At 37.0% G+C, this 26498-nt stretch overlaps 1 protein-coding gene across 3 annotated transcripts in view; it reads right to left on the bottom strand.

Moving 5' to 3' along the window:
• The window catches only part of TRAPPC9 (trafficking protein particle complex subunit 9), a 440568-nt gene that overhangs the window by 215866 nt on the left and 198204 nt on the right, over nucleotides 1-26498 (bottom strand). For all 3 annotated transcript variants that reach the window (XM_021532475.3, XM_021532473.4, XM_077781898.2), the window contains 2 exons: nucleotides 24088-24241; nucleotides 15070-15160 (listed from right to left, as the gene is read on the bottom strand). In XM_021532475.3, coding sequence (XP_021388150.1) covers nucleotides 15070-15160; nucleotides 24088-24241 — 245 coding nt within the window. The remainder of the gene's footprint in view (nucleotides 1-15069; nucleotides 15161-24087; nucleotides 24242-26498) is intronic.

Here is a 26498-nt window from a genome sequence, read left to right on the forward strand (position 1 = left end):
GGAACACAAATTCTCCCAGGGCTGGGCTGTGGCTCGTCTGTGCTGCAGCAGGAGTCACATTTGGGGACTGAAGCAGCAGGTGACAAAGACAGGGACGAGAGGTGAGCAGTAGAATGGGAACCCCACTTCCCATGTCTGGGTAAATACCTAAGAAAGCCAGCATTAGGGGATTACTTTGAGATATACTGGCAAATACCATTGGTGATGCCTCAAAATACCCAGCCATGGTAAGAAGACCAAAGACAAAATGTAAATAATGCAGAAATAAGGCAATTTTTTTAAGTGACGAGTTATCCCAACATGGCAATAGTAAAATGTTGCCCAGCAAGTCTGAAACTTCCAGGAAAAATATAAACTTTACTTGCCAAATATTGCTGTTGAGAAAGGACAGGAATGAAGAGAACTCTGATTCAGAAGGCTGTGAGAGTAAAACTCCCTTTTATTCAAAATGCTCTGCTCTTTTATACAGAGCTCCGCAAGGACCAAATCCCTTGGTTCTGAAGTGAAAACAACCCACCACCACTGGTGCAGAGTGCTTGATGCACAGTGATAGAACTTAACTATAAACAATGTGAAAAACAAGACAGATAAAGAATTATTTACATTCTTTCCCAGCTCTTTCCCAGGCCTCTGCCTGGATAGAAACTCTCAGTTTCTTCCTTTGACTGAATCTGAGTCCCACAGCCAAATGCAAGATAAATTGACCATCTACAAATATTAGAAGAAGACAAGCTCATCAAATACTCTGTTAACAAAAACGCGTCTGAAGCCTTCAGAGATTTTTAAATTTCACTGATACAAATGCTGGTGAATGTGTAGTCAGTCAAGGAAATTCAACCCCCCTGAGACTGATTGTTTTTGAAGATATGCAGTAACTTTGCAGATCCACTGGAAAAAGGAAACTGTCCCATTCCCAGGTGCAGTTTTTCCTCCCATCTTAGCCTGGCCTGCAGAGCCACCTGTCCACGAGCCACAGCAGCCAGCGGCGCTCACAATGAGCCCACAAATGGGCAACTGCACGTTCCAGGCACTGGCCAGTCCTGGGCCCATACAAGCAAGATTTCAGCCTCAAATAAAAGCCTATTTCTTGGGATAAGATGTATACTGAATATCTTATCCCAAAACAGAAGGTAATTGGAAGATATATACTGAATTTCAAGCCTGCAACCCACTGAGGTGGTTAAGGACAGGAACATCTGTCTATGGAGCCATTCTATATTTTAAATTGACAAACCAGTGCACCTCTGATTGCCCATCAATGAATTCCACTCATGGGTCTTTGATTTTTTTTTTTTCCTAAGGTTCTGCAAACATGGTCTTGCTTCAGTACTTTTAATTTGTTTGAATTAAAGCAGATGTGGTAATGTAATTCATTTTTTTTTTTTTTTAATAAAAGCCACAGATCTGAGTAGTTGAAAGCAACCGCACATTTAACTATATTCTGGGTTTTCCTCTTTTATATTTGTTTACTTTTAGAGAACAGAAATTTTATCAAACATAAGCCAAATTTAGATTTCTAAAATAACTAAAGATGGCTTTTCCCCCTCTGACATTTAGACAAATGGGACATTTTGATTGCCTGCAAAAATTGCTAATACGCAGAACTGCATAGTTTTTTCATTTTAAATTAGAGGATTTGCTACTAACATGCCATATGCTGTGTGATATGTTTAACAGAATGTTACACTTCTAATTGCATACCAATCAAGGCCTCGTATTTTTCAACAATTAGCAGAGTAAAGTATACATTTCCTCGTGTCGTTGGTGCTTTCAGGCATCCAACAACGCCTACAATATTTTAATCCACACTTCTTCCAAATCACAAACAAGATTTCTCTTCAGCGAGAGACCTCCAGATACTGGAGAACGAAAAGGAGAGGATGGGGCAGAGGAGAAAGAAAATTGTATTTCTACTGACAGCATCATCCTTCTGACTTCTCAGGATTTCCCACAAAAGTCTGAGATGTTCAACCCCATAAACAGGGAGAGGATCTTAGCTGGGGTTTTATGTGAATCTGTTCATAATGTCTTGACTGGATGATGTGTATGTATATGTGTATATATATATATATATATATATATATATATATATATATATATATATATATACACACACACACATAAAAGAAGTCCGCAGCTATTTCTGACACCTTAAGGATCTTAGAAAATGAATTTATCTGTAATTTCAAAAATCACCCATTTTCAGGGTGAAGAAAACAGAAGCTCTCTAGTCTTGGCAATTACACCTAGTTTGAATGTAGTATGGGATTGGAAAACTCAGAAACAGTTCTCCAGGTAGATCTTGGTAACCTTCATTTTTAGGCAGCAGAAGGTATCCAATCCTGATTTTCACCATACAGTTTTCAAAATTTTCAAGACATTTAATGCTGATTATAGCTAGTTTTTTATTTGTATCTATTAACTCGCTTGCTGATACTCAAATTTCACTAACAATGATGAGTCTCCCCATCATAGAATTTAGTATTTGTAATGGAGCACGAGTGAGCTACCTAATGAATAGTAAGATGCTTTGGATTCATTTTAATCCCTGTTTCAAAACAGAAAAAATCCCCAATTATTTTCTCCTAGACATTATCACAGATAATCTAAATTTTACAGAGTTAAATATTTACTTGTGTTTATTCCTGTGTTTGCAAACTTTAATAAATTCAGTTTTCTATCAGAATATGAAGTAATAAAATTAAAGATTGGAAAATCACTGCTTATAAAGGTAGTTGTAATGTGCTATTAATTGGCACATACCATGTACCCAAATTTAATTTCTAGTGAAATGCTCAGGGCCAGTGGAAACTTTAGCACTGGAAATATTTTAAGCTTCACATGTATCTCCTGCTTCATCAGTGTTGTCTCAGAAAACCTCTTCACACAACCTCCTCTCTAGATTTTTGCCTGCCTGAAAAGGCACAGGAGTCATCATGATATTATTTCAGTTTAAAGCTTCTTCTCAAAGGTGTTTTAAAAATTTAATTACTGCAAGTTTATGTATAAATATTACCATCCAACAGTATTACCTAATGGTATACTGGGAGTAAATAGAAATGCTCTTACCATGAACTTCTGGGAATAAAGACAATAACTGAACAGTCAAGGGTCAGATTTGGAACCTGTGCCACCGAGAAATGCCCACAATCCATACAGAATACAGTGAGGTTCTAATTAGAGGAGTAAACTACAATGTGAGATAACTGATGAGACTGCCAGCCTGCTTCAAAAGCTCAAAGGAGAAATGTTTTAGAACCTACAGGCCACTAAATCTGAATAAAATGTAGTTCCTGGGCTAAATGACATCCGTGGTTTTCTGCAATGTTTTGGTCCCTTCACCTTTAAATTTAGGCATGTAATAATTTTCTGCTGAGTTCATACCATCAAAATATCCAACTTAACTTAAGGTTTGCTGATTATTATGGAACTTTGGCAAACAAACAGCTCCACAGTCTGAAATTCCAGCTGAATGACAGAGGTAAATGCCATCTGTGGTATTTTACATAAATCAGGTAAAATGACTAGATTATTACCAAGCTGCCAGCACCAGAGGAATACAAAAGACATTTCAAAGGAGAATGAGAAGGATTCAGAATGATGTCATACCATATATCAGGGCTGTTGGTAATTTCACTCAATACATAGCCTAATAAATGATTTATTACACTAACAGGAGGGTTTGTGAAGGTTAATTCTGCATGATGAACAAATGGCTGGATTTATTTTACCCTCTCAAAATAACAGAAGAGTTTCATTGTCTGCCACCATGCCTTTTGAAGAACAGCTTCCAGATTATCAGCGCCAACCTCTATTACGAGCTGCCTCCCCTATCAGATGTGTATCACTTCATGTCACACTCCTGCTCCCTTCTGCTCATTTTTACTTGTCTGATTCATGCACAGCATTCTCAGAGGTACAAAACCATGTACCTGTGACAGCCACAAAGCCAAAACAATTCCTCACAAGCAAACAATCCTGTATTGCATCTTTGTCATTCCTTGTCTTGTGTCATTCAAGAATTTTTTTTTTACCTTCGTGTAGCATCTATTTGTACTGCAGGGATTCCTGAGTATTACTGACTCCAAACAACTGCACTACAACCTTCCCAAAAATGCAGTTATTGTGTAAGGAAAACTAACATGAATTTTTTAATTCACTTGCACATCTGCAGTTGCTAACTGTTAAATTTCCAGCTGGTAAGGCTGACACTGCTTTATTACACTATTGGTCATGGTGCTGAGTACTTGAAACTTGAAATTTAATCAAAATTAACTTCTAATGATTTTGGTGTTTTAATTATTCTGTATTTAATCAGAGTGACTACATTATTATCCATCTTAAACATTCAAGATCCTACTAGAGATACACTAGAGAGACACAGCAGCAACTTGTCAAATGCTGTGTTGTAGTCAGGCACCAGCAACTCTCACATTGGTCTTAATTCATAAACTTCAGTTTGAGCCAGAAGGTTTAACAAGCTGGATCTACTCCATCATTGCCTGTTTCAAACTCCTGCTTCTGAGACAGGCAATGCTGGTTTCAACAGCTTACATCATGTTCTATGAAATACTAAATATTCACTATAACTTGGTGGTTAAAGAAGGACAACAGAGAGCCTTGGAAATTATAGCAGAGATTCATTTTAAGGTGGATAATTAAGGATCCATGTCAGGAATAATGCTACTGAAGATCTAAGCTTGTCAAGCAGATCTAAGAAAATGAAAAATACACTTTCTACCAGACACAGACAAAGGCTACTGAGATAATTGTGGGGTGAGAAATAAAAAAAAAAAAAAAACAAACAAACCAACCCTCTGCTATCAAAGAGACTGGGAGAGTTAGTCCTGACTGCTGTCTCAAGATGCACAAAAGAAAGAGCAAGAGTGGTAAAAAGCAAACATAAGAGACCGAGAAAAGCTATTTCAACTAAAGAACAATATTGACATGAGAACAAAAGAGCTGGAAATGAGTCACAAATAAATTTAATCTTGAAATTCCTATTTGCAGTAAGGATCTAAAGACGGAGCTCAATAAGTTTACAAAAGGCTCTCCAAACAAAATTATATTGAGACACCTTCTGCAGTCTACTGAATTAAATAACATGAAGATGTATATTTCATGTTATGAGATTAATTTAAAGCAATATGAAGACAAAGCACAATCTACCAAGTACTCATGAGCAGAAATCATTCCCTTCAAACACAGCCAAAATGTTTGACAAAACCAGTTCATAATTAGCGAATGGTGAGCGCATTGCTGATTAATACCTTCATTAGGAACAGATGTTCAGAAACACACTCGTTGATCCAGCAAAAATACATACAAAATTATAGTTGCTAGGAAAACAGAAGAGGTCATTTTGACTCTAACAGGCAAAAGTTCAGTTTGTTCACTCCAACTGACAGCTGCTCACTGACCTTATTTGCATCCCAGCCTCAGATCTGAGATCACATTTCTCACTGGTTTTTATTTTCTGTGCTTCACAACTGCTTTTTGACTATTTGGTTAGTGAGATAAACCTGGATGTTTTCTTCCTAGAAGTGAAACATGTATGAGAAAAGAGAGGTTGGGAGTTAAGCACCAGAAAGGAGCTCAGTGGTCAGGCCAGTGTGGACACCCATCCCTGGGGGGTCAGCGCCTGTTTTGGGGGATTTACGCCTGACCTCAATTACTGGGCACAATGAAGAAACTATAAATATGTCTAATTTCAGAGAAAGGTTCCAAGTGGCCTAATGCAGAGCTGCAAAGTCGTGCTTTACCCAGCCTGAGCTCTGAGTAAGGCCAAGCCCCAGCCAAGAAGCCCTGCCAGGTCTGGGCTGCTGATTGCACCCCAGCAGGTGAAATCTCCAGCTGAAATCTGCAGCTTGTGAGCAGCCCCAAAGCAGCTCTGAGGCTCTATGTCCTGCTAAAACAAATTTACTAAATTTACTAAATGCTTCCACACCTTCGAGCACTGATGGAAGGCTTCCCACCAGAACCATTGAGGCTGGTGGCACCTGCTTCTGCTCTCAAGTTTCTGATTTATGGTCTCCAACGCTTTTCATACCTGGGTTTTTCCTTTGACTTGAACAACTCAACCCCATCTTTCACTCAAAAAACTGACTTGATTCTTTATCAAAGCACAGAAATGTAATTATCCTCTGACACTTCTTTTAATTATTGACTATTCCTCCTGCTGCCTTTTTTTTCTTTCCTGAAGTTTTCACATGAAGCAACCAATCACTTCTCTGCGTAATTCCAAACACTGTTGAGATATTTTACCCTTTCCATATCCTACTAACTTTTTTAATTGACTCTTCCTTATTTCATCTCATGTGTCTGGCTTTGATATAGAAATTCTGTAACAGCTCTGTATGTGTCTGGTATTACTGAGCCACAACTTCATATGACACTATGCAAAATGTAATGAGTAATAAAAACAAACTCGAGTATCATTTGACAAAAGCCCTTTTGTACAAAGCCATCCTACAGAATGCATTTGCTCAGCTTCCCTTCTATATTCTGAGATGGAAAAAATGTCTCTTCTTCTGTAACTTTTTCTAATGTGTCCACAGGTAATGAGAAATGTTACTAAAGTGACCCTGAATTTATGCATAGTAACGAAACAAACATTAAACAAAAAGTCCAAGTTCCCTATTAAGTATACATTATGAATAAATACACACAATTACAGCTCAGAAAATATTTTCTGTTTCACTGGCTTCTTTTGTAAAATCAAATTGATTAATGATTCAAACAAAACAAATTAAATTAAGTTTTATTATTTAAATTAAATTTATTAAGTGTGTTAATCCAAAGGTCTGAGATAGAAAATAAAAACCAAAAGTAATACCTAGTTCTGATATTGTTTTAGTAAAGGGACAACAGGGAAATGCAATAGGCTAAGAAAAATGGAGAAAAAAAAATCTCATATGCTAAAAAATAGACTGCTAGATGTCAAACTTGAGAAAGACTGAAAAGGAGAAAATGAGAGGACATGAAAGAAAGCATTTCAGTCAAAGCATAAGTTTCTTCATACAAATCTGTCTGCTCTGATCTCTGTGCTGCTGAGGTTTTGACAGTTGGAAGCTATTAATTTCAGAATTACAAGGCTTATTGGGCTGGATTTATGGTCTTTGCAGTTGGTAATTCACTTCTGCTTCCTTGATGAAGTAAAGGACTACTTCAGAATGAACAATGAAAATGAAGCCAACTTCCCTCTCCTCAAAACGTCTGGAGAGCTTCTGCTGATGGAAGGTCACACCGGCCTTAACCAATGAGTCAAAATACATGAGGTGGGGGAAGAACTCGTGGAAATACTTGGAAAAATTTGCTTTTAGTATAACAAAATAAGAGGGAAACGTTCAATTTATCTTGATTAAGTACAAACTTCAAACTACAGCAGAGTACACGGGCACTTTTACCAAGAAGATGTCATGGCCCAGTGAAATGACAAATTTTCCTGGTGAGAAAGGGCCTGATCCCAAGCACAGCACGGCCAGTGAGGCAGCTGCTTTCATTTACAGCAGTCCTGGCTTTCAGGTCCAAGCATGTGCATTGGGTTTTTAAAGTGAAATAAAACAAAAGCTGAGAAGCGTCAGCAGCCAGAGAAGAAAAGCCCAATGTCAGCCTCTGGACTGAGGCTCCCCTCCTGTTTATTGCCCCAAATCAATCTCATGTAAAACCCGACCTCCCCAGGCTGTTCAGATTAGTCCTCCACTACAATTAGCATATTTTCCATTTCTCATTCTCTACACACTTAACTGTACAATTCGGTTAATTGTTGAGCAATTAAAATATTGCCTGATCAAAGCATTTTTCTTGCTTTTCTTGTTAATACATACATTTTCTGATCTAATTTCCATTTTTTAAGTTGTCCACAAGCTGAAACATATTTTTTCTAATTTTTTATTCAAATGGTATTTTCTATATTCATCAAAGTAATAGAAATCTATTTCCCTGCAGATTCACTGATATGTTTTCACCAACTACCTTACAAGACAGCTTTTTTGTCTTTTCAATCTTCTTCCTTACAATTATCTTCACACAGTTCTTTTTGAACATGTAACCCATTGTCATAATTATTACAGTAGCTTTTCATTTTTTAATTTGGATGTTCATTTAATCTATTATTCAATTTTCTTCTAACAATACCTAGAAAATGAAGTACCTTGCATAACTGCATGACAATTTATCATCATTATGGTGTTTCTCAATCACCTGTTATGGCTTAACTGAAATGTCATAAGGAATACTCCTATACAGAAGTAAATAAGGCATGGCTGCTCTTTTTTTTTTTTTCCTTTAAAAATATAATGGTTTTCTAAATTAAATATTGAACATAGTCACTCAACACAAAAAAAAAAAAAAATTCATTAGGCCTGATCAAGCTTGAATGAGTTAGTTTTTCTTCTTCCACAATGTGCTATTTCTTTTCCTTTTTCTGTATCTGATTAAGCACCAGTTTTTGGTACTTTCCTCTCCACCAGTATTTCTACTTGAAAGTTATTCTAAAACCCTTAACATTGTGCTGAAAACCATCTGTGCTCCCATGCCAAAAGTTGCCCTACTTCAGCAATTTTTCTGCTCTCCTGGTCTTCTGATGGATTCCTGGAGAACAGTCAATTTTTGATTTTGCTAATTAAAAAACTGCATCTCAGAGATACTGCAATTCAAATCAAGCAGACTGTAGATTTTCTAAGTAGTGAACACAACTTACTCGCCAGATTTTCTCAACTTCGGAAAATTGATCAAATTTTATTCAGTGTAATATCTTTGTAGTATAAACCTGTTAATAGTCTTCATTCCTAGATCACCTATGAAACTTTACATTTGCTTGTTCTGGTTTGATTTGAGCTCTTCTGCTAAGAAGTTTCATTAGCGGTTTGGACAAATGTCACGTACATATTTCCTCACACCTGAATTACTCTGGTAGCTCAGAGTGACACCCAATTAAATAATTTCTAATCACTTCAGACAGATGAACATGTAGCAGATTTCTGTGTAACTTGTCTTGGAACATTTCATCCATTTCATTTATGGCACACGGTTTTTGAGATTACTGAAATATTGTAGAAATACAGAGGGAGACTTCTGACCAAGACCTGCAGTGACAAGATGAGGGGAAAGGGGTTTAAACTGAAAATGGCAGGTTTAGACTGGACTTAAGGAAATAGTTCTTTACAATGAGGGTGGTGACACAGTGGAACAGGTTGCCCAGAATATCTGTGGATGATCCTAGACCAGTACTTAGACTTCTCCATCAGTAATTATTATCCCATTTTTCTTCCCAGTCTTCTCATTGCTTTGTTAGAAGTAGTGGACCTGAAGCTCCAGCTGCCAGTCCCTTCAGAAATCTGGCATGAAGTAACCACTGACACTCACACAACCTCTCTCAGGCCAGTCCCTAAGAGGCTTTGTTGATTTATTTTCACTTTAGGGTGCTATCTTTATTCTTAGCATCTTTCCTTTGAAATCTCTACTGATCTGGTTGTATCTGAAACCTTTTCTGTATGAGTTTTTCTTTTCAGTTTTGAGTTCCTACCCAAGGCTTGGGTAGGAATTAGAAACAACAGCTGCTTCAAAACACATCACACAATAGTGTGTTTTGACATGAGAGACCATTATTCCTGTGCCAGATGCCCCAATTTCACCAAGTTAGTCCATTTTTTCTGAGTACTACCCCAGTCCCTCAACACTTCCAGGAACTAAAGCATGTTGCTTGCTTGACATTGCCAAAATATCCTCCAAAACAGCCTGCACACAAGCTGCTAAGATATGAAAGTGTTCCCACCTCTCTTGGATCTTAAAAATAAAAATGAAAAACCTGAAGTTTTTTCTAAATGGATGAGAAAGGTCGGTTACCTTGCAAAATCCATTTATCACCAGATTGTTGGTTGTCCTGTGAATCAGACTGTGATTTTCTACCTTACAGACAGCTTACTCTTGAGATTTCCTGGCTAATGCTCTTGGTTTCATCTTTCCAATGATGACAGTGGCCAGACTACCATAATGCTAAAATAGAAATAATTGCAGATTATTTTAGTTTGGTGAACAAACACAACAATATTCACCATTTTTCTCAAGGGCAAGCCCTTATATACCCTGCTGATTAGTTTGCATTTCCAAGCCTGTATCTATATAATATAAATTATCCTGTCTAGGGCCTAGGAGGGGTTTGCTTATTAAAAGAGAAAGTAAAACTACTTCCTTACAGTTCCCCAATAAGTTCAGTTTCTGAAAACATATCCAATACAGCCTTGGAATTTCAAATACGGAGCAGGAACATTGTAGGACTGCCCTGGCTAAAACCAAACTCTAAATAATGGTCATGTGTGCAGAAATCTGGCTCATTTTAACTAAGCCCATGGGGTTGAGATTGTTCAGGGGACATCCAAAACACAGCTTAGAGGTGCATCATTTACTCACTGGTGGACAACACAAAACATTTTCCTGTGTATTTTGGATGCAGTGATCTCACACTGCTGAAATCCCTTAATCACATGAATTATGGAAAGATTTAATTATTGTCTAAGGTCAGGCTGGAAACTACAAAATAAAATTGGTGAGCAGCTTCAGTAATTAATGTTAATATCCGCAAAACATAAAGCTGTGAAAACTGATTATGATTTGGTGCTAAGACATACAGTTAATTATTAAGATAATTTATTTTTAAAGTAATGCTTCCATAAGATGCTTTGTGAAACTGAACCAGACTGAACTTCCAAACAAGCTGACATGAACCATATGCTCATAAAACATTTCAAAATACTTTTAAATCAACATCTTCTATTGATTCCAACCACCTGTAAGGAACAATTTAACACCACCTTCACTTCTGAGTTTTTTAGTTTTCTCTAAGTACAATATTCTTACATGCTGCAGGTAGGCACAGAATTTATTGTGGACCCACAACAAGGTGTAGCATTTTCTACCAATAAGTAAATAATCAAGACTTTGTCTACTGCCCATCCTTTTTCTTATTTATGACCTGAGCAGCACCCAGCAGCAGTGATTTTAGTTCTCCTGTAATCACATACTAGGAAATAAAATGCACTGCATTGTGAAAAGGCATCCAAGTGCACTTAAACATTAAAACTGTACTGAAATTCACTTTTTTTTTTTTTTTTTTTTTTTAAGACGAAGGGAAGAATAAATGAAATTAACAAACGAAATGAGTGAATGGAAGCAAAATCTATTTCTGGACTTTTTCCATGGTGAAGCTTGACAAATGCATGTTTCTTGGAACACTACTGTTAGTAATATTAGAGTTCATGTATGATCATTGATTTTCAGTTTTTCAGTTAGTTGCTGTGGAGAAAGAAAAGAATTTGCTTGATATATTAAAACCTCTAGCACTTTTCAGTGTCTACATTCTAAGTTCCTAAACCAATTTGCTCCAATAAATCTTGCCTCTTATACACATGAGGGTCATCAGGAAAAGATTTCTATACCTGGTGCTTGCAGTCAGTGAAGGAAGTTAAGTTTATTTTGGTTTATGTAGGAGAATTCAAGGTAAGTTTCTGTTGTGAAATTGTTTTCAGCATTCAAAGTGTTAGGAGACTCTTGTTTCAGAGGAACTTCTCCCTGAATGCAGGAAAGTCCCAAGCCCAGCCTGTTCCAGGGTCAATCAGGAACCACTTTCAAACTCAGTTCAAGTTCAAACTCTACTTGAAGTTCAGTAAAATCTTGAGCACACATTTCTACCTAAGATAATTTTGCTATGGAAATCAGAAGAGCACCATCAAAACTGAGAAGTGTTCTGTCCTGGGACTTTGCTTGATTGCAAAGTCAGTGGCATAAATCAAATAAAGATTGAAAAAATCCTGCACAGGCAGCAGCTACAGATGACTCCATCAGATCATTTCCAACCCCAGCATGGCACACGCCTTTGAGGAGGTTTACTTCTCCTCATTATGATTTGCAGGCTCTGTTTCCTTGATTTGATGATATTAATGTATTCACCTCAAAACCACATCTATGCCTACATTTGGTTTGTTGCCCAGCTGCAAAAAGAAAATATGTCATAAATTTTAGAGAACATTGAACCTGCTGGTGTTGAGCAAGATGATGCTTTTCAATTATGTATGATTTACTCACCTGCCTCACAGACAACTTCATTTTACAGAGACGTCCTAAATCTTAAAATCAATTCTAACAACATATTAAGAACTCTCACACCAGCCTTTGAAGTATTTTCTTTTTTATGATTCCTCATGTCTTAAATACTTTTCCCTTCCCCAGTCATTAAATCATATGAAATCAAAACAAACTCTTCACTACAGATCACTTTTTTCCCTTCTCTATGACAAATTTCAAAGGTAACTTCTTATCCTCAGACTAAAATTTCAATGTCACTGACTTTTGATTCTACTCTTTGCCTTGTATTTAATGAAAAAAGGACAGGATTGTCAAATTTACATGAAAAATTGTTTCAATATGCTTTCATAATTCTAGAGATGTAATATTAACTCTTATATGAATTAAATATGCCAATTTTAAAAGGAATGTTGGAGTACAGCTTCTACAAATTTGAATAAGAGCCAGTCATTTTTTTAATCAAAACCATGTTAAATATTCATTCATGTTTCACTGTGAGCACTTATAATAAAGTAAACCCTTCAGTGTGACCATCAGTATAGCAAAATCCTTGAATAATCATAGAATCAATTTTTTTGCATGAAACTAAGCCAAAATTTTAGCCAGTTTATGCAACGGCTATGTCACAATGATGGCTAGTGGTAAAGAGTTTATATTAAAACACAAGTTATTGTTAACATATGGAAAAACAAAACTCAAAGCAAAGCCAAGTTGTAAATACAAGCAGTGTAATTATTAAAAGAAAAAAAAAATCCAGCTGATACTACACTAGTACAGTATTTTAAACTCTTAACTTGTTTCCATGCTTATAAGAATTGAATAGGAAATACATTCTGGCACTGAAAGAGAATTGAAGTCCAAAAGACAGTGTGTCACATTGTCTAAGTGCATGTACAAGGCACACACATCCCCTGGCTGTCCAAACATTTCAACAGCTCCTTATGACTTCCACCTACCAAACAATAATAACAATCTCTTAATTTCTCCTGCATCCCACACATTATTAAATAAAAAATTATTCTGTTTTGCCATGGTGCAGTCTGGAGGGACTGCAGGAGCTGCAGGTAGGGTTACCTGGCTACAGCACTACCAAAGGTTTAACTGCTGAATATTCAAAATTATGGTGAACTAAAAGAAGCTAAAATGTCTCCATTGTCTTTAATTTTCCATTTTTGTTTTTGTTTTCAATGCAATCAGGCATTTAACCAAAATGTCCTTTTCAATAATCTCTGCAGTAAACTACAGCTTCCACATGAACATACTTTGTGTGTTATACAAAATAGATGATATTCATTATCAATTTAGGACTAGGGAAAATGAAACAAAAAATGTTAAGTAGACTTCTGCAAAACTGAACTTTCTCCTAGTAAATATCATATGTAAGTGGTGGCAAACCAAGCATTCAATATTCCATAGGATCTCCCTTTCCCTGCTTTGCTCAGTGTAGAAAATTAAAATGTACAACAGCATCAGTCAACAGACTGTGCTTCAAAAGATTTTGCAGCTATGAAGCAGAGAATATCACAGAGTTTTGGCTGAAAACTCAAGTAACTGGGACTCTTTAACTGAATTAATCAGCAGCGTGAGAAATAAGTAACTCCTCAGGAGATTTTATTGTAAATCACTGTTTTTCAACCAGTGCATCAAAGATCACTATTCAGGCAGGAATGCCAGGCACAATTCTGTGATTCAAAAAGCCTCTTTTCCTAACAAAACAGTGGAATTTGGCATAAAGAGAATTTAAAGGAGCAAACCAAGGGTACAGGGAAAGAAGAAAAACACATTTTTCATCCTTAAGGTGATGTCCTATGCAGAAGTGCCAAAGGAAGGTTTTCCACCACAGAGCCCAGGTTACAAACCTGCTGATGGTCAAAGCCACCCTGCAGAGACAAGGAGGGACTGCTCACAACACACACCTGACACAGCCACTGCTTTTACTGGTGACTCACGGCCAAAACCCTTCAATCATACCAAAAAATGCTGCCAAATCTTTGAATTCTCTGAAGAACTGAGGCCAGGTAAGCTTGATTTCAGAGGTAGTTGATTATGGCTAAAGTTGGACATACTTACAAGAAACGACTTTAAACCATTTTTAATCTTCTCATTTGTAAACAAAGCGCTCACAGGTTTTAGCATATGAGTTGAGGGTGATCAACATGCTTGAAAAAGACCAAACAATTAAAAGAGTACACAAATCATGGAGTTTGGGGTCATTTCAATTTTAATAATTAACACAGGCAATAGGGATGGATCATTGTACCTTAATTTTGCTCCCCATGTGGTCATCAAAATATTGAAATAGAGTTAAATAGAGCACAGAGTTAAATTTGCTTTAAAAGCAAAAGCTTTGGCAACAATTCGCTGATGACCTGGGGACTTTATCTGAAACTTGTAACTCACATGGAAGTGCTGGGGAGGAAACATCCCCAGCACTTCCTCTGAACAAGCTTTGTTGAGAACCTCAGACAGAAGTTACATTATTATGACTCTTCAAAATGAAATTAATTTAGATTTTTACTGTGGGAACATCAATCTAAATGGACAATTAAGGCAAGTAATTCTTCCCAGGTCCAGGAGTAAAAACATTTTCTGCACCTCAAAAGCTAGTAATGCAATTGTCTGGGCCATAATAAGAAATATATCACAAGGACATTACCATTCATATGAAAAAAAATCAGAGAAATTACTTTAAAAACACACACTGTAAGAATAAGGAGAAGACAACTAGGACTGAAAATTACAGGAAAAAGTGCACAATCAGGTTTCATATTTACTACCAATGAACAATGGTTTTTAAAATAAAACAGATATCAATTCTACATTTATCTTCAACTAAGTAAAACAGCTAAAGGAAAATAAAATTTCTACCAAATTCTCTGCTATCACAGATTGTCAGTAAATTAAAACATTATCATTCTCATGCTGCTGAAAATTACGAGCCAGTAGATTCTCTAAAAAAGATCATCAATCCATTTTGACACCACTCACCCCACTGGAGAGGAGCCAACTGCAGATGCTCCAGGACCAGCTGATTCAGAACCCCTTCCACACTTGCTTCCCCTTCACGCTTCAAGGAAGGGTAAATTGGAATTAAGGAAAATTTTGTTTCAGAGAGGAAAAGGGCATGTGATATGCACAACTTTTATTATTGCAAATCAAAACGGCAATCTACAGATTCATTCATATGGTTTATTAATCCATAAATTGAGTGTCAGTAAAAGTACAGCAGTTGATATCTTCTGAAAATAAAAATTTAATTCCACTGAGAAGTGTTAAAGCAAAGGTAAAATATACTTGAACCATAATACACCACAAGGGTAAAAAAGTCTGGGAGCTGCAAAAATGCAAAACCTTTAAGTATATGCTACAGGATGAGAATTCAAAATAATAAATTAGGAACAATCTGAAAACAAAGAGGTTAACATTTGATAGGGCAATAGAAAACAGAACAAAATTTAACAGGGCAACAGAAAACAGAACAAATGTCTGTCAGGATAGTCCTGACTGCTGACTTGGTGCCATTTCCATGGGGGTGCAGGGACAGTGACAATGCCATTACCAAGGGCAAACATCAGACCAGAACCACAGGCACAGAACTTGCAAGCTTCCATTTCTACCCTGCATGAGCTCAGAAACAGGCCCAGATTGAAAAGAGAACAAATTAGGAAATGGTTCTGACTATTAAGGACAGCAGAGCACTGAAATAAACTGTTGTGGACAGAAGAATCTCTTTTGAAAGGGCTTCAAAACAGGTTATACAAGTGCTAAAATAAAAGCATAGACAATATCCAATGTCATGCAAAGCCAGTATTATCCATTTAAACAAATTAGTAATAATTTTGTGTGATGAGTCAATCAAGATAACTTTTATTTATAACAGGAAGAGCACTGGATTTCTTTATTTTAATTCCCTGACTGCAGAAAGGCACTGAATTCACAGGGCTTGGATGCAGATGTCAGCACCATCTTGTATCCAGGCATCTGTCCCACCATAATTAAGGAATAAGCTCCTAGTGAGATTCATCAAGATTTCCACCAGCTGCTCCAAAAGTATTGGAACCCTGGTTCTCAAAAATATATATATAAAAAAAAATAATAATATCTGAGCTTTTATCAACAGCTTCTAAATGTGATCAGCTCCTTTTCTGTAAACTCTGGAGAGGGACACACATCATCTGACTGCTGAAGTACATATTCACCTGTGTCAAAGAAAGAAAATTAACAAGCACCGCAGATAACTAATTTCTACCACAGGACATAATCTTGCAGGGTCTCCAGGAGATTAAAGAAAAGTCTTGAAAGCTCAGAACAAAAGCAAATATAACAGTGATTGAGACTCAAGAACTCAGAGATGACAGAAGAGGAAAATCAATACCACGTATAGGATTCTTGCCATAATTTTTTTAAATATTCTCATTATACCCTGAAAAATGTCATATATAGCACGTTTTTTCCTCCTAAAGAGACCACAAATAAAGAATTCACAAAGCCCAAAGAATCTGAAAGTTGTAAAAACATCATTAAAGAAAAGCATCTATTTGGAAAAATGAAGGCAGCAGAATATCACCTTAGAATAGTGCTGCTACTGACAAATGAGATTCAGAACACCAGCACAACTAAAATAATTTCCATAAAACACACTGGAGGGTAGAGAATAATTTGAATTACTTCACAGATACAGCAGATAAATAATTCTCTTATCACATCTTTAATCTAAAGACTGTAAATGAGAGAAAACACTAATAAAAAGGCAATATTTAAAAGATGCTTTAAAATAGAGTGGCTGCCATTAACTGTAACATTAAACAAACTTTTATGTAATTTACTCACAACAGACTCACAGTGGTGCCTGGAATATCACAAATTTTCACTGCTTACAGCTTCATAGAAAGCTTAATGTCTCAACTAACACTATAAAGTAACTATAAAACAGGTGATTCTCCCTTCTTTATTGCTGGTAAATGTTACCAAAGCAGATCCATGTATTCAGAGGTAGAATATTCCTCCTGGAACATACAACCACAGGAGGCAGTGAGGCACATCTGGGCTGCTGTGTCCACTCAGGGCTGCTCAGGACAGGAGAGATGTGGAGCTCCTGGAGCAGGGCCAGTGCAGGACAACAAAATGAAAGGATGGAGCATTTCTCTGGAAGGGAAAGGATGAGGGAGCTGGGGATGTGCAGCCTTAAAAAGAAAAAACCGAGAGGGGAGCTCATCCCTGTCTGTCAGTGTCTGCAAGGAGAGCTCAGAGCAGGGCCAGGCTCTGCTCAGTGTGCCCAGCAAAGGGACAAGAGGAAAGGCAGGAACTGATGCTCAGGAAGTTCCACCTGGACATGAGGAATAATTTCTTTCCTGTGCAGTGACCAAGCACTGAACAGATTGCCCAGGGAGGGTGTGGGGTCTCCCTCTCTGCAGATATTCCAGCACTGTCTGGACACACTCCTGTGCCTGTGCTCTGGGATGGTCCTGCTGGAGCAGGGAGGTGGCACCAGGTGACCCCACTTTGGTCTCTTCCAGCCTGAACCACTCTCTGATATTATTCGTGGTTTTCTGGTCACACATTTCAGGAAAAAAAAAAAGTTAGAAATCAAACTGAATGGCTCTTTGCAAAAGCTAAAAATATATAAAAAAAAAAAACCACCACCGGCAAAAACAAAAAACAAAAACAAACAAACAAAAAAAAACCACCAAAACAAACCAACAACAACAAAAAAAAAACACATAATAACCAAAAAAAACCACACCAAAAAAAACCCAAAAAAACCCACAAAAAAAGCCACAATAAAAAAAAACACTAACAGAAACAAACAAGCAAGCAAACTAAAAGTGGCAAAAAACCAAAATAAAAACAACAAAAAACCCACAAACCAACAAACAACAAAAAAAGAAACTCACCAGAAAAACCCACAAACTGATTAACAGAGACAATTGTGTAACAACCCAAAAGCAGTTTAAGTTCTCACAGCCCAAATTTTCAGATAAATATATTTCCTTATTCCATCACAAGCACCAAGCTCATTTTTAGCCCACTGCTTATTGTCATCTAGAGGCAAAATGAATTCTATAGACAACAAATAGCTCAGTGAGTGTTCTTGTGCATTAATCTGGAGGTTCAGGGTCTTATTTGTTTATTTGTCAAAAAAATTGTTGTATTAGTTTATCTTAGATACATGGCGATGGCTTGTAGAACTGATGAGAAATTTAAACTTTCACAATTCCATGTGAAAGAAAAATGTAGCATTTAAGTGGTTAGGCCATGCACAGATTATTTGACTCATGAAATAAATTGAATTTGTCTAATAAGATCATTGAAAGAAGCAGCAGAAAGGAGCCTGGAGGCAAAGGAAGGAAAGGTGAGACTGAGATGCAACCAAAAAAATGAACTTGTTAAAATATAAAGGAATAAACACATAAAGGAATTATATGTTCACATGGACCTACAGACAGAGATGGATCATGGAATTCCATCTCACTGATCTCTGTCTCCTGAATTTATTATCAGGCAATTACATAAAATTGTTCATTACAGGACAAATATGAAACTTAAATTTGCAACAAACTCATTACCTTGGAGATGAAAAGTGACAAAAATACGCAATAAGAAAATATAAAAGGAACACTAGAGAAAAGTTTACTCCAGAGTTTGCCTAAGACAAAGCCTTTAGAAGTCAATGAAAGCAAAGGAGTTGAACAGGGGTTGCCAAGATTCCCTTTTATTCTTAGCTCAAAGTCAAAGCTGATAAAAGACACAAGTATAAGATCCAGGATTTAAAATTCATTGAAAAAGACTGCCCAGATAAACACAAGTACAGACTGCCAAGGTTAAGTCTGACCTTGCAGAATTTATCTACTTAACCAAATCTCCACACATTTTGCTGAGGTCTCACTGCCATCACAAACCTGCTCTTCTGCTGGAGCCACTTTGCTGACCCAGGTCTCATTTCCTGAAGTTAAATCTTTGTTATTAACAACACAGGCATCAGCCACGATCCCAACATTGACTTCCAGCACAACAGTTCATATTTAACAGTTCAAGACATTTTCATCTGCACAATCAAATCAGCCCCAGCAGGGCCTCAGAGCTAACAAACACACAATCACCAGATGCTGTTTAAAAAACAAAACAAAACAAAACAAACCTAAAAACCTATTTTTTCACAGTTGACACGCTTATTTCACGTTTCTGTAGCAACAGATTGAGTATGATATAAACTGTTTTGTACCAAAAACCTAAATGACAGTCAAATGAACCAGTTATTTCCCCAGGGAAAACTTTGGTCTTTTACACTCCCTGGATTGCCTCATGTGTAGCTGGGTACTCACAATTAGAACATAGTCTGTTACCTAAAACCTACTGCTTAAAAAGACAATAGTTTTTTAAAATGGCTTCTATCTGGAAGTTACTCATGTTTTTTCTCCCTACAGCACTGCATATCTTGCATCCTAAAAGAAATTATTTTCAATACATATGTCCTTTGCAAATAAATGCAGGTGGGAGAATACACATAATCATAAGAAAAATAGCAAATGTTCATAAATAAGTATTATACTAATTAAAAATAAATCTGCATTAATTGCACATTTTATTTACAGCTGTTGCCTTATTCTTATTTTAAGCTTTCTGCTTGATTATTACTGTGGAATTTTAATATTAAAACTAATTATAAGCAGTTATTTATGGTATTAAATAAAAGTTATTTTTGCAAACAATAAGAAGCAGCATAGAAATTTAAAGAAACCTTTACTGATGCACAGAAATTACACAGGATGTAATACTCTCATAGCTGATGATTCATATTTATGATCAAGATAAAGTCATCAAAAATGGAATAGACACAGAAAAGTGAATCTCAATAAGAGTTATCAGTGATTTGCTGTCAAGCAAATGATTTGCCTCAAGGTTCTGTCTGATAGATAATAATTTCAAAATTCTGATTGGCTGCTTTGATGATGAAATACAAAAACATTCATAATTTCAATGTATTGGAAAAGATGTCAGTGTTCACAAACCAAATAAATGAGTGGAATTTATGAAGATCACTGAGATGAAATGATGAAAAGTTTCAAGTACCACCCTAGAAAAAATCAACAAATCTATAAATAAAAGTTGGGAATAATAATTCAGTCAGTTATGCTGGATCACATGTACAAAAAAAAAAGTCAACCAGACAATAGAATTAAAGACTAGTTCTCAGAGAAAGCATCATCTTTGAAACCTGGTAGGTACAATTTTATTCTGTGAGAAATTTCACCTGCAGTATTGCCTCCAGCTTTGGATCCCACATACTGAGAAAAATAGACCTGTAGTGCAGGACAAAATCAGCAATATGACGGAAAGAAAATGTGCTTTGAAAGACATTTTAGCAATTAGGTTTAAATATGGCAAACAAACTGAAGAAATGGCACAAAATACAATTCAAAAAATGTAAGGAAACATTGCAAATAGGACAGGCTTCCTATACATCATAGATATTAAGGTTGAAGTAAAAAAAAAAAAAAAAAGTCTAACTACTAGAAAAGTTAAATATGGAACATGATATTTGAGGTGGCACTGGAAGTCTGTCTCTCTTTTTTTAAAGGCTGCTAGGGCCAGGTTTAGAATATTTTCAAGAAAATGACCCCAAAATGTTATGGTCTCATTTCACTGAAATAGCAATTCCTTCACAGTACATTAGAAAATTTCTCTGGCTGCAATCAAACCTGGGGATAGCAAAAAGATGGATGAAAGAAAGAGTTTAGTTTTCAGAAGTCATTCTCTGACCCATCCCTCTGCCCAGCTGCACAATTCACAGAATAATTTATACTGAAAGGCAATTCCAGTCACTGTCCAGCCCTGTGCTCAAAGCATGGAAAAGACTGAAATTGCACCAGGCTGTTCAAGGCATTGTCCAGAATTTTTTAACGTCTTCAAAGACAGCAATTTTACAGCACTTTTGGACAACCTGTTCCAGTATCTGAGCACCCTCATTGTGAAAAGGAATTTTCCTAGTACCTAACTGGAATTTAGCAGTCTCCTCACAACACACCTTGCCCCAAGAGTCAGATGAACTTCGTTGACTGCTGTAACTCCCAGGCTTTGAGGAGGCTGCTCCTGGATGCCCAGCAACTCCACTGGGACCAGGACCAGCACCTCTTCCAATCCTGCCTTCCCCAAAGTCTCCTCTGCTCAAGTCCAGAGTCATTATCCTGCCATGTGTCCTCCTCACTTCCTTCAGGATATTGAGCTCCATCATCCCAGGACAGCTCCAGCCAAACTTCAAACACTCCTGCTGGATCATTTGTTCAGGGAGCAGATCTCACACAGCACCTACCAAATCAAACCATCCGACACCTGTACACAAAAACTGCCCTGAAATTATTTCAGAAATAAGCTCACCTGCAACTGGGAGACTTCTTCCAGTCCTTAAAGAAAAGCTCATCCATCTTTGCTTCTTGTTTGGGTGGTCTGTAACAAATGCACAGCACCTCACTCTGTTGGACAACTCTGTCCTTGGTCAAAAAGCTTTCAATTGTCTCATCCCTCCTTTCCTAATAATTCCCTGTGCACACTCTAATTTCTCTTCCACATGCTTTTGCAAGTCCTGGTATAAGCATCTGGCGTGGGCCTTGGATCACACCTCAGGGCAGGGTCTGTGACATGACCTCACCTCACCATCCCTTTCCCATGTCATGCACAGCCAGGACAGAAAAGTTATCTGGGGAGCTCTGCGTAGTTCGGAGATGATGGATAACAAAGGGATCATTTGGCAATACCATTCAAGAGACTTGCAAAATGCCTCCTCTGGTAGGAAATATCAGTAATTCTACTCCTTTGTAATTTTGCAAATTCTTTTCCTCCCTTGGCTGCACTGAGTCTGACTCCTGAAGGAAAACAAGGCCAATGCAGCTGAACTATCCATCCATTTCTCTGCCTGTCTGTCCATCAGGATAAACTCTCCTGACCTGTGTCCAATTACTCTGATGGGAGAAAAATATCTCAGAAACCAAGTTCCTTAAACTTAGCAGAATGAAGAGTAGAATATATTTTTTTAAAATTGACTGGTTCATATCTAAATATTGCTGAAGGAAATAAAAGGATGAAGCCAGAGAGGTTCAGGTAGGACATCAGGAAGTATTTCTTTATGGAAAGGGTTGTCAAGCATTGGAAAGGACTGCCCAAGGAGGTGGTGCAGTCACCATGCCTGGAGGTGTTCAAGAAAAGACTCAAGTGTGGCACTAGTGCTGTGGTTTAGTTGGTGGTATTTGGTCCAAGTTTGAACTTGATGATTTTGGAGGTCTTTTGAGGTCTTTTCCAAAATTAATGATTCTACAAAGACTAACTCTAGTTGGAACATTTTGAAAAAGAATGTACACATTTCTTCAAGGATTTTTAAGCATATGTGAAACTTGTTGCCTTTCATTAATTAGATGAGTTTTAGTTCCTGGAACAGAAAGAAAAATCATAGCAAGTATTAAAAATACAGAAACTAATGGTAGCACTGAATTTAACACACAGCATCCACACACTATTCTACTGGTGTCTAAAGTTCTGACTTTCATGTCAGCCACAATGGTTCTAGGATCAAAGCTGGGGTTAAATCCAGAACACAGAATGGATGCAAACAGTGTTGCCCAGCAACTGGAATGAGTGAGGATGAATTTTTACACCTTGACAAAATTATTACAACTATGCATTCAATTCCAGTGTAAGAATTCATCTGTGCTATCACAGAATATTTATATCTTCCCATAACACAGACATTTTCTAAGTGAGTTCTGGTTAAATATTGACATTTTTTTGCATAAAAGGAGCTTTCTGAAATGTTGCTTGGGGAGTCTGGACTGAACCAGGCATTAGGAATCTCATTTATGTCTCAAGCCTTGCCTTTGACAAATCCTGATGTGAGTTAATCATCACAGGATGGTTAAGGTTGAAAGGGACCAGTGGAGGTCATCTTGTCCACCCCCTTTTCAAGCAGGGTCCCCAGAGCACAGGGCTGTGTCCAGGACAGCTCTTGAATATCTCCAGGGAAGCAGATCCCAGAGCCTCTCTGGCCAACCTGTGCCAGTGCTCAGCCACCCTCACAGTACAGAAGCTCATCCTCACAATAATTAGTAATGAAACATCATTTCAGATCACTGGATAAAAGTACAATTAAAAGTACAAACAAATCAAGCATGATTTGATTGCAGTTCTTCTCTCATCTTCTGCCACCCCCTATCATGTGAATTTGAGGATGATCCGAGTGAAAAATATAAATCTCCAGGGAAGTGCTGAGTACCATCACATGGCTTGGGGGACTGTTTACTGTACAGAATGTTTCCTGAAGAAAATCATGAGAAAGTGTATTTTTGACAAGCCAAGCACAAGATTTTTTTATAGAAATCACGACATTTATAGCAACACCATTGGTTTATTTTAACTCTAAACTGAATGTAATTTCTTATTAATAATCATAAGGCAATATTCTACTGCATTTAGAATTATTGTGGGGATTTTATGTTTAGAATGATTAAATCATCACACAAGTCTTGTCTAAGCCTTAAAAAGCTACCTAAGATTAGATACATTACTAAATCTATAAAGAGGACTTGGGAATAAATTATTCTAATATGTTCTAATTTACCCAAATTTAATTAAATATATGCAAACTCTCTAAATCCAGCTTCATTAATTTCTTCATGATTCAGTGACTCGGTGTGGGGGAGAAGAGAAAAATTTGACCCCATGAATCTACTACTCAGCAATCCTAACTACACTTCCTGAGTTCCCTAAAAGCTGGAAAAAACACACAGCATTTATGTCATGCCCAGTGACTCAGAAAAAGCCATTATAGGATGACCCAAGCATTGCCTAAATAATATACAGCACAATTAACCTTAAACAGTCTATAATTATGATAAGCTTCATAGTTCTAATTATTTTCTTTTCAGTAACACTGCCATGAAGTGAGTTGAATTATAAAATAAAATGTATCAGAGGGCATCTATTTATATACTTTTAAAGCAAGTATTTATGAAAGGATATAATTTTCCAGCAAATATCCAGCTTGCTGTTAATCTCCAGGCCTCTTGCTTGCTGCCTTTCTTCTTCCAGCTGCTTTGCATTCGCCAACTGTGCCCCATCAGTTGGGGACTCTGGGAAGCTCTCAAAATTGAACTTGTCCACCTGGATAGCCATGCTGCAGCAAAGGAAAAGAAAGAAAAAAGCCAACGTCATCATTCCTGCTGATATCATTTCTGCAGAAACTGCACACTGTGAACACAGGCACTACAATATCTATATATTGGTTTCAGTGGCAGCCAGTCTGTAATTAATGATATATAAACCATATGGTTTATGCTACTGAAAACAGAAGTCTAAGCCTGTTGATGGTAAAAATATTTTACAGATCATCAATCAACATCTTAATGACTTTGTGAGTGGTGCACAGACATTTATTTTGCAGTTGCAAGCAGATGACCTCATGGTTCTGCAGAGGTTCACCTGCCTCCACCCTTGGTAGGTGCTCAAGGGTTGCTGAAAAAAGCAACAAGACTGGGCCAAAAGCTGAAGAATATTCTATTTAAAGTTGTTTATTAATACCAAGCCATACAAAAGGGAAGCAGAATATTATAAATGAAAGTGTCTCCTGAAGTGAGCTATAACACACTTAAAGAGCCCATTGGTTTCACAAGGCAACTTCTTTACTTTTCCTTGCAAAACTCAGGAAGGAAAAACAAAATAACCACAGAAGAAGGGCCTTAATGTGGCCCTTGACTTTTTTTAAGAAGACATTTCTCTCCTGCTTTGTCCATCTTCATGAATTACAGACTGTATTAATTTCAATATCACAGTAAAATTCATTGGTAGCAAATGATTAAATAATTGCTTTATTAAATGTACTGTAAGGCATAAAAGGTAATCAAATTAAATATAGTACACTATAATGCATACTAAATACTGATATGTTAAATTAGAATCACTAATCTAATATAAAAGGGATTTTAGACCAGCTCACATCACATGAAATGTGGTTATGGAAGATCTAATATACTATGCTGCCAAAGCAGCTGTAATTTCCTGAATTGTATGAAATAGAAAATAATTAGGGAAGAATTAAAATATATTGCTCTTGAGATGACTTTGCACTTAAGAAGACCAAGCAACAGCTTTGAAAACCATTCAGGCGGAAATGCAACTACAAAACTGAGAAGCAGTCTGGGAAGGATATTTCACAAAACACAGGATTACTATCATCCTTTATCTATTTCTCCATAAAAAAAGGGAAACATATTCCATGAATGTTGCCAAAAGGAAAACACCAGCAACAAATGTCAACAAGAAAGCGCATTGAAATCCCTCCAGACCAGAAAATATTTTCTATCATTCTCATTAATTTAAAAGAATCTTGACCGCAAAAGAAACTAGGTGAATACAGATGGCAATTACAAGGAATAATCTAGAAGTTTGCAGTGGGAAGATGAATTCAAATAGGCTTTATCAACACTGAGCAAAAACTGACACCTGAGGAGAAGCTTCTGAAGTTTCCCCTTCACCATTCTAGTGGGAGACGTCCATGCCCATGGCAGGGGGGTGGAACTAAATGGCCTTTAAGGTCCCTTCAACCCAAAGAATTCTATGATTTTATGACAAAAAAGTTCAAATACAGCACTCGGGCAAAGGTTTCTACAAGCTCCCACTTCTGCATCTTTGCTGATCCTCACATCTCAAAGGTGGAGGAATTAATCTGTTCCTCTCTAAAGGGAGGGGTTGTTTTGGCTATTTTTAATGCAGTAAGAGATCATCAGAAGTTCTCCATTTGCATGCAGAATCCATCAAGTGCTGGGCATATTCAAAAGCTGAAGATGAGTTATAAAAGTGGATCACAGTAACTGCCAGAATCAAGCCAGAAATAAAGACAATAATGAAAAACACCCAGATACAATCTGAAGAGTGGATTCTGAAACAAAATGACCCGGCCTGAAACTATGACTAACAACATCAATTCTTACTGGCACTGAAGTATGATTTGATTCTGCAATGGCAGGATGGGTTTCCTGGATTTTGCACATGGATGACACAACTGGAATATTTTGAATTTCATAGTCCTTGTTTCCAGCCCTCTGTGGCATGTGAGCAGAGGCAAACCCAGTACTTCATTTCTATGATATACACAATAATGCTTATATTCTCCCAGAAATATAGTTTGTTTCCTATAGCTGTATTTTAACAAATTGTCTTTGCGTCTGGACAGTCAGAAATATTTAGAATCCATCTCTGAAGGGACCAGGAAAACAGCTCCCATCTAATTAGTGTTGCACTTTTCTAAGTGATTGGTATTTGATAAAAATATTCCTGCCTAATAATATTTAATATGCAACTGCAGCATTCAGATTGAATTCCTCTGTTGAAGGATCATTGCTGGCAGTATGGTCAGTATAGTAATTTTTGTCTGG

The sequence above is a fragment of the Lonchura striata genome, chromosome 2 (assembly GCF_050655825.1).
Source record: "Lonchura striata isolate lonStrDom1 chromosome 2, ASM5065582v1, whole genome shotgun sequence".
Lineage (NCBI taxonomy): Eukaryota > Metazoa > Chordata > Aves > Passeriformes > Estrildidae > Lonchura > Lonchura striata.